The sequence below is a fragment of the Sceloporus undulatus genome, chromosome 5, assembly GCF_019175285.1.
Source record: "Sceloporus undulatus isolate JIND9_A2432 ecotype Alabama chromosome 5, SceUnd_v1.1, whole genome shotgun sequence".
NCBI lineage: Eukaryota > Metazoa > Chordata > Lepidosauria > Squamata > Phrynosomatidae > Sceloporus > Sceloporus undulatus.
This window is the reverse complement of record NC_056526.1, coordinates 165,747,789-165,757,806: the sequence shown is the minus strand read 5'-3', so window position 1 is coordinate 165,757,806 and position 10,018 is coordinate 165,747,789. Positions and strand designations below refer to the sequence as shown.

At 39.3% G+C, this 10,018-nt stretch overlaps 1 protein-coding gene across 1 annotated transcript; it reads right to left on the bottom strand.

Moving 5' to 3' along the window:
* Nucleotides 1–452: 452 nt before the first annotated feature.
* Nucleotides 453–9,577, bottom strand: PLA2G12A (phospholipase A2 group XIIA). The gene is made up of 4 exons (XM_042469751.1): nucleotides 8,856–9,577; nucleotides 6,122–6,198; nucleotides 4,083–4,248; nucleotides 453–1,596 (listed from the first exon to the last, which is right to left on the bottom strand). Exons 1-4 carry the CDS (start codon nucleotides 9,085–9,087, stop codon nucleotides 1,478–1,480), a joined length of 594 nt encoding a protein of 197 aa, XP_042325685.1. The 5' UTR covers nucleotides 9,088–9,577; the 3' UTR covers nucleotides 453–1,477.
* Between the last annotated feature and the right edge of the window lie 441 nt (nucleotides 9,578–10,018).

Here is a 10,018-nt window from a genome sequence, read left to right as displayed (position 1 = left end):
ATTTTGAGCTAAAAATACCCCAATTAGAGTTTTGGCTACAAAATGGACTGAAATTGGCTCAAACCTAACAATTAAAGTCTTAATTATTCTGATAACTTAATTGTGAAATACACAGATTGTAAATTAAGTGTTTTTACACTAAGCAAATGAAAACATTTCCTTTGGTCAGGCCAATTAAATTCTAAGTGTGTAATACATTAAGGTACCTCTGTTTCATAGAATGTTGTTGTGTGTCAAACATCTGACTGAAGTACTATTTAATTTATTTAATGACTGAATTGTTTTTGTCCATTTCAGAGTAAATAGAACAACTGTATTTTACTGAGCAAATCTTACAGGACCTGATTCATCCTAGAATGAAAACATATAAAAATAAAAATAGGCAAAAATATATGCCAAAATGTTATTGCACTAGTGTAAGGTCAGTGGTGCTAATCAATACATGTTTACAGTTTGCATAAGCATGTTATTTAATGCAGTTTCCATTGCACAATTTAGACTACATGTTTATAGTACCATCCGCACTACCATTTTTATAACAGTATAAACCAGTGCAACCATGCTTATGGAAATGCTCATTCCTCTAGTGTGGTGTTGGATTTAACCCATGAACTCTACCACTCAAACGTTTTTAAAACGCATTTCAAATTTATGTTTTAAATTTCATAGGCACTTCAGAAAAATGGATAGAAAAGTGAATTAGACAATTCCTGAGTCCTAAAATCAAACTGCTAGTTCTGACCAGAGTAGCCTATTTAATCAATGGGGACTTGGCAAGTAAACATTTATGCAAGTTCCATTGATTCAATGGGCTTACTCTAATTAGGATAAAAGCCTTAGGGCTATGTATCAAGTCAACATATTCTGACATTTGACTGTTGTGAAACAAGTAGGGTAGATTTCAGCACATTCATAATAAACTCCATTCTGTTAATGGGGTCTATTCCCAGGGCAGCCCCATACAAATGCACAAAGGCAATTGTCCCACTGAAAACATTCGGATTTAGGTCTAATTATCACAGAATATAACAAAGAGAATCTGTTCAAAAAAATGTCTACCATAATGGAAGAACAGAAACAGTATTCATACACATATGAAACATTTTCCTTCTTGTCCATACCTCAAAAGAGATGTCAATTACTGGTAAGAGCAAAGTTTGACCTACTTTTAATTCCATGAAATATACATGGATATTCATCTCTTTTGGTTTAATGCAGCACTTATCTGTTATCATACCACTAGTTATCAAAATATCACTCTTATCTTTCAAAGATGTTTGCAATGTATCTTTAAAAGATTAAAGGTGTATACAAAGTTGATGAAGGAAGTGCTATATAAAATTTCTTTTAAAAAGTGTCTTCTGCAATAGCGTAGACCATCTTCACATCCATAGTATTTTGAACAGCTTTGTAACAACAAAAAGAGTTCTCATAATGCGAACACATCTGTATAAGTTCCAGAAAGTCATTATTATCTTTAAAGATCTCTCTTGTCTTCATATCGACACATGCATGCAGCTCTCTGACTGTCCAAGTAGGGTTTGCATCCTAAGTGTATGACAGCATCGAACACAAGTTGCACTGTTGATTCACAAGCTGAAAAGGAAGGTGCAGAGGACAGAGAATCAATTTATATTTCAGCAGTAAAGGAGGGTGCAGAGTGAAGAGATTCAACTTATATTTCAAAAATATAATAAAATACAACCTTCATAGAGCTTGGGAAAGTTAGGTCTTTTTGAGTATGACTTCTAGAATCCCTTAGCCAACATCACAACTGTTTTAACCAACCTCTGCTGGCAACTTGTTATAATGTTGTAAGTTAAACTTACAACATCATAATTGTTTTCTACTCACATCTGCAATCATGGTACCATTGCCTCAAGAGTAAGTACCCCTGAAATCTATCTTAAAATCCAGCCATTTGCATCAAAGGGCAGAGTTCTGCAGTGCTGGCGAGTGGGGTGATGAAGGATTACATGTCCATCTCCTTCCTGCCAGCATGTGCCTGTGCACCAACAAGTTTTAGCAGGACTCTGCAGGGACCTTGCTTCAGGTTAATGCGCCACTGCTCACTGGCCAAAGGGGGCTAAAACCTTCATTCAGCTCCCAACCTGCCAGCGCTGCAGAGCTCTGTATCTTGGTGTGGCTGGTTGGATTTTAAGCTAAGTTTGGGGGTCAGATCTGGAGAAGGAGCATAGCTCCAACATCATGCTTATGTGGCTTCTGGAGGACCTCAGCCATCATCTGTACTGTGAATCTTCTTGGCAATGAACTGGCAGGAATCAAAAGCTGCCATCAAGAGCAAAAAATCTAACTGTTATCAATGGGATTGTTTATGTGCTGATTTTGCAAGTGCACCTCAACTCTATGAGTCTATGCTACTAACAACTGGATTTAGGCCAAGGATTAAATATAAGAACTGGCAGGTTCTAGACTAGCCTTCTGCAACATAGTGCCCTCCAGATTTGTAATGTATCACTTTTAGAAGACACCAAGCTGGAGAATAAATTCAGGACATCAATTTTTAAAAGAAACTTGTTTAGTACACATCATATAGCAAGCCTAATCTTCAGTATCAACAGTGTTATGGCAATTCAGTGGTATATTAAAGAACACTGTATAGGCAGAACACCTAGCATTTTTAATTTATGCTATCCTTATGAGACCAGATGAACAGTGTTACATTGCCCCACAAGAATTAAGGTCAAAATCCTTTGCATTATTTGCATCCTGTAGACATCCTCCTACCCTCACCCCTCAGTAACCTGGAGGTCTCCCCCTAAGAAAAACTCAGTTATGACTCCTACTGTATGAAACTCCGTTTTACAGATATACATTTGATCTATGGTATTTATGTCTTTGTGTTCAAATAGGATTTTAAAAACTACTTGATCCAAAATGATTTTAAAAAGATTTGACAGTCAGCTGTCATATTGCTATACTGAAATTACCATATGTACTCAAGTATAAGTTAATTTCATGTATAAGTCAAGAGTAGGTTTTGGGGCCAAAAATATGGATTTTGATATGACCCATGGATAAGTCAAGGGTAACACTTAGGGGCATGTAACAAAGGATCTAAATGATGAAACAACGGAAAACAATGCCAAAGTATTTACAAAATCCCAGCAGGCATAACTGTTTGTGTTCAAAATAAAGGCTGGATGGATGAAAGAGCAGAGGGGCTCAGTGTTTCCAGGACAGATTATATTCTTGCCTTTCACTAGGGGATAGTTCCTCTTTAAATAAGAATTAAAGTACAGTACTTACATTGACCCTTGGAGGTTTTTCTGGCGGGGGGGGGGGGCAGTTTTGTGACTAAAAGTTCTAGACCTATACATGAGTGTATTTTGTAGTGATTGAATTATATTTTATGATTATATAATATTATTTTTATTTTCATGTTTTTAAAATGTCCTGTCACTGCACTTTTACATTTATAGTGTTATACGTACAATGCCTTGGGCAGATTTTATCCAGAAAGGCATGCTATAAATAGTTTAAATAAATAAATAAATAAATAAATAAATAAATAATTCAGACGTCTGGCTATATACCACCTTGCACAAGGCAAACGGGTATTTTCTCCAGTCTAAATATTTTAAATAAAGTAGGAAGTAAACAGTATTAGGAACTATAAAACTATTCATGCAGACATTCATATTCCAAGTTTTAATATATATAAATCCTTCCTGAAATATCAATAGAATTTTATGTGTGTGAGTAGGTATATAATTAACTTCCACCGTGATTTTTTAAAATAACAGCAAAGGCCAAAATAGTTTTGAGAGAGGGGACTTTGGTTTCTCTCTTCTCTTTCAAATATACAATATTAAATCCCAGAAGATTCATGCCTTCAAATCATAATTCCACAGTTTGGGGAAATAAATAGTTTTGGAAGAAAAGACAGAGATACAGTAATCACGTAATCCTGCCTGAAAATGAACCAGAGAAATGTATTTGTTCTATTTAAAAAAAATTACAGAAGTTCAAATTTCTGGTCCAAGTTTTTAGGAAGTTATTGTGCAATTATAAAAGCTCTGTATGTATCTGTTACAGGTATATTATCTGGACCAGCTTACCTTGTACACTCTCTGGTATTCCTAATGTCTTCTGTACATCTCTACAGATCTTTGAAAGACAGTATTGAAATTCCTCATCACAGTCATGTTTTTTGTTGCCACAGGTATCATAGCACCTGTCATGTTGATTGCAGCATTTTGTCATGGAGGGAATGCCAATGTCAAACTGAGAAGCAATTTCATAGCATTGGCATTTTATAAGAACATTTTGTGAGACACACCAATACAAAACATTATTTTGTACCACCACATAAGAGAGGAAATAATGTCCCTTGAAAGAAATGTGTAAAGGACTAGAAAGGACTAGAAAGGAATGGGATTATACTGTCAAAATGTACCAAAAAACTAATAAATTAATAAAAAAAATTAAGATGAGTGCAAAACCTAATATATAAATTTAGTTAGGGTAAATGTTTCTCAGGCTGCTTTCAACAGCCAGAAGTTCTAAGCTGTAGAAAATTCTCCTTCAAACCCTTCTATAACAAACTAGTTTGTTATAGAATTCAAGGACAAATTAACATAGCTTTTCACAGACATAGGCAAATGTACCATATGGCAAAGCAAATTATCTTCTGACTTTTCAGTTGTTTCTTCACAGACCCATGGAATGATTCTCTTTTACTAACAAGAGAAGTTAAATATACACTTCGGTGTTTTAGAACGATAAGAGTATTATCATAAGGATTTGAAAATTAGAGTTTGCATAGTAAGAAATGAACGAATCATCTTATTAGGGAATAAGGGGAAAATGAACCATACAAATTAAGACTATTGTCAGACCTTACATGCATCCTGTGACAGCCATCCAAAATTTTTTACGTAAATTGCCTATTTGCAGTTAAGAAGTGATGCCATCAGTAGGACAAAACTGAACCTCTTAATGGTTCTTTCTAAATCCAACACTTCCAGGCTCTTCCTATTTCACTTAAATTAGCCAGCATGAACATGTTAGGCAGAGGATTCTTGAAACTGTAATCCAAAGAAGTTATTTTGCCTGCTGTTAACACTTATGAAAGGATGGGGATGGGGGGGAAATTTATGCTAAATGAAAAGAAATCGCTTAAGAGCTTTCCATGATCTGGGATTTTCTGAATGTTTTTGATGCTGTGAATATGATGCAAACTAACTTGTGACATTTAGGAAACTGATTTCCAAGTGGGTAGCCATGCCTGTTGCAGCAAAAGCAAGAAAGAGCCCTAGAGCACTGAAGAGTAACAAATTTATTATAGCACAAGCTTCAATGGACAATACACTCAGGATGCTTTGTGACTCCTTTTTCATGCAGCAATAACCAGCTTTCATCACTGGTTTACAGCCTGGAAAGTGAAGTTCTTGGATTATAATTTCCAAAATTCCCAATCCATTTTTTTCATGCCAGCTAGAGGATTCTGGGAGTTGCAGTTGAAAGCAATCACTTTTTTTCTAAGTTCTGTACTCCCCTACACATAGAGTAACATGGTTATGGACTGGGTGGTAGTGAGAGCAGATGGACAGAAAAACGACAATTACATTATTAATGTTAGCTATTCACCACTAACAGCCTAGCATCATTGGTTTACCCATACTGAATATTATTTATTAGTACTTTCTTCATTTCAGTTCCACACCCAACCACATGTATTGCATAGATATACATGATCTTTTGATAACATACCCTGCATCTGATGAAATGGGCTTTAGTCCAAAAAATCTCAGGCTATAGTAAATGTGTTAGCCTTTAATGTACCTCAAAGTTTGATTGATTTTGCAGACACAGAATTAGGTACCTTTTTATAAATTAGTTTCCTAAATCTCATATAAGTGATTTTGTTTCACATGCATGTTACCCAGAAGTTACAAGTAAAAAATACCTTAGTCCTCATGATTATTCTCCAAATAAAAGTGACCTTTGTTCATATAAATATGAATATAAATGTTTCAATAAATCTACTGCTAATGTTAAAGTTAACCGAGATGCATTTCCATCTCCATAGACTTCCTTCCTTTCAAATATAAACTGTCAGAGTGTTGAAGAAATCACTGAGTAAGAAGTTACTTACATGAACTCCAAAGAGGGGAGAACCACATCCATTGGGTGGTTGAGGTTTATAACCATAACGGGGTAAAGGCTTATATCCTGTAAAATATGAAGAGATTGAATTCTTAAAATAGTTTGAGATCTGATGCCTCAAGAGAGGAGTCAATAAACAATAGATTTTTTTCAACAAAAATCAACAGGACAAATAAGTGTATACTAAAATATAAATCTAACTTTGGTGGTTACAGTGTAGCTTAGCCTCACTAACCTTAACAAGATTCCCTTACAATTATATTACACTAACAGCATGACCCTGTCTTTGCAGAAGTCTCACTGAGTTCAGTGGGATTCACTCCAAGGTTAAGAGGGTATAAAACCGCATTTCCCAAAAGTATGTAATAGTTTCACTGAATTCTTCTCCATTAAATATCTGTAAAGTGCTATCCTCAGTACCAATTATGGTGTTAACATGCTTTAATTTTTTTTAGAAGAGTATACATATTTTACACATTAATTTTAGCGCTCTAACCAAGTCATACACATTTTCAATGAGATTTTTCCCAGTGTGTATATAGAATTAACAGACTGCCAACCTTCCCAAGCAGGAGACAATACTGGACTACTGCATAGGGTTGTTGCATTAATAATAAAGTAACTCCCTGTGATCATGTTTGGACCTAAGGAAAAATGTATACAACTACGATTATGAAGCAAAACCCACCCTCTGTATGTGTTGGCATGTCTCTCCATTCAGTCATCTCCTCAGCTCCCTGGCCAAGTATGACTTGTGAATGAATAACCTTCCACGAAGTATAGAAAACTAATGTAGACAAAGTTTTAAAACTAGGTACCAATGGGTTAACATAGTCTTTCGGTCCTGATGCAGGAAGAAGGGATTATCTTTCACATACACTTCCAAACATTCTAATCCATTTCTTAACAAAACTGATCCCTAGACACAGAACTCATTTATAAAGTACCTGGTCCTTCTGTAACACAATTGTTGGCATTATTACAAGGCAATAGTAATACTATAGTTGAAAAGCAGAGTGAAGGTAGAGGTCATGACAAAGTACAACATAAGTATACCTGGGTTAGCCAAGTACAGTATATGTGAAAGATGAGTAGTAAAACAGGGGGGCTAGTGGGACACTAAAAACTTTGTGAAAAGGAGCTTCTTTGTCAGGGGCTTTGTTAACTGAGGTATGCCTGTACTGTCAGTATTTTTTAAAAGTTACTATTATTTCCTAGCATCACAAATGCATTGCTGTAAACACTTTCAAATAAGTTAAATCTTAGCTACCACAGGGATGCCTTACATACTTATCTGGCGTAAGGGCCATTGAACTTGCTAAGGCTTACTTCTAGTGCAAGCATAGATAGGACTGAACTGCACATCCAGAAAAGAATCACAGGACCTCCAAAGCACTTTTGGATCTGAATATGTGCACTTGATACAACTATAACTCTTCCAGTATAGAAGCCAGTGTGGTGGTTTGAGAGACAGATCGCAACTCTGGAAACCAGGGTATGAATCCCGGCTTGGCCACAGAAACTCACTGGATGGCCTTGGCCAAGTCACACTCTCTCAGCCTCAGAGGATGGCAATGGCAAACCTCTCTGAAGAAATTTAGCAAGAAAAGACTTATGGTGACCTGGCAAGATGTGTTCAGAATTTGCCATTACCTTCCTCTTGAGGCACAAAATGTGACTTTTCCAAGATCACACAGTGCATTTCCATGGCAGGGCAGGGGTTGAAATCCTGGTCTCCAAAGTCCAATGCTCAAATCACTACGCCACACTGGTTGGCTCACACTTAGGATATCTTAAAGTCATGTATTATGGTTGCATAGTTTAATATGAAATATAACTTTGTGTATCACTGTTTGGGGGGGTAGATTGTATACTGAGACTTCAGTATCCACAGATTCTGTATCCACAGCTTATATATATATATATATATATATATATATATATATATTCCAAAAAACAAACCTTGATTTTGCCATTTGATATAAAGGGATACCATTTTACAATGCTAGCTATGGGGCACATTGGAGGGGGAGAAAGAGAAAGAGGAAAAGGAGGACAACAAGGAGGAAGAGGAGCAAAAAGAGAGGCGGAGGAGGAGAAAGAGAAAGAGAAGAAGAAGAGAAAAAGGAAGAAGGAGAAAGAGGAAGACGTAAAGAAGAAGGAGAGAGAGGAGGAGGAGGAAAAAGAGGTGGAAGAGTAAGAGGATAAAGAGGGGGAGGAGGGGGAGAAGAAGGAAAGAAGAAGAAAGAGAAAGAACAGCAGGAGGACAACAAGGAGGAGGAGGGTCAAAAGGAGAGAAGGAGGAGGAGAATAAGGATAAAGAAAAGAATAAAGAAGAGAAAAAGAAGGAGAAAAAGGAGGGAAAACTGTAGAAGGAGGAGGAGGAGGAGAAAGGGAAAGAGGAGAGGAAGAATAAGGATAGAAAGAAGAGAAGAAGGGTAAAGAAGAGGAACAGCGGGACGACAAGGAGGAGGAGGAGCAAAAGGAGAGAAGGAGGAAGAGGAGAAGAAGAAGGATAAAGGGAACGAGAAAAAGAAAGAAGAAGGAGGGGAGGAGGAACACCTTTGCTGGGCTGCAACTCCCATTCTCCCTCCCCATTGGCAAGGCTGGCCTGCTGGGGCCCATGGGAGCTGCAGTCTAGCCTCGGAAAGCCCATGGTTGCCCTAGACAAGGCCGCCTGAACCCGGCTTCCCCTCCTCCTCCTCGGCAGCCTTCTTTCTCACCATCGCTGCACTTGTATCGGCAGAGTCCGTCCTCCCCTCCGAGGAGGTCGAGGGCGGCGTTGAGATAGGTGTCGATCTTGTGGACGCCGTTGCGGATGGTCTTCAGGGTCATCCTCCAGTCGGGGGTCTGGGCCTCGTGGTGGGGCTGGGCGCCTGGGAGCGAGACCCGGGACGCCAGGAGGAGGAAGACGAGGAGCAGGGCCCGAAGGAGGGCAGGCGCCGGCCCCGCCATCCGGCCCCGGCCGCCCTGCCTGGCTCGCTGGCTGGCTCGCTCACAGGGAAACCGTCGCCATCCCTGCTGCTGCTCCTCAGGAAGGAGAGAGAGAGAGAGAGAGGCCTGAGGCGCAAAACTCCCTCCAGTCTTCCTCACTCAAGTGGCCGCCATTGCTCGCCGCGCCTCAAAAGGGGAAGGCCTCTGGGGTCAAGCCTAGGAGGCCGAGGGCGGTTTTGAAAGGGAGGGAAGGGAAGAAGGCACACTTGGCATAAGCTTCCTCCTCACACGCACTGCGGGTTAGAAAGGCGCCGCAAGAGGCTTGGCTCCCTCCTCTTGGCGGCGCCACGAGATTGTACTTGTGTGGCCTCTCTGCGAGAGGGAGGAGGCGGGGGACGGGGCCTGGGTCTGGGCGCCACAAGAACCACACAGCGGTTGTTATCGTAGGTGTATTGTTGTATTTGTTCTTTGCTATACACTCATCCCTCCATATTTGCGGCTTTGATTATTCACGGATTTGATTAATATCTCCTCTCTAGGAATATCCAGGTCCTCCAGAGCAACTCTATGGTCAACTTTCACTAAACGTTGCGCTGAAGGAAAGAGATTCCTAGAGAGAACACTCCACTGGTTCTTAGCTCCCTCCAGAGCAACTCCATGGTTCAGTGGGTTCTGTTTGGACATCGGCCCCACAGAGTTGCACTGGAAGACACTAGAGATTCCTAGAGAGAATCACTCCACGGGGGCCCCTTCTACCTTTCCTAGCTCCTCCAGAAAGCCAACTCTATGGCATTTCTGTTCAACATATTCGGGCCACAGAAGTTGCACTTGAAGACATGAGATTTTCCTAGAGAGAACACTTCCAATTGGGCCATTTCTAAAGCTCCTCCGAGCACTCTATGGGCAGTGTCTGTTGGACAGATCGGGCCCACAGAGTTGCACTGGAGACCTA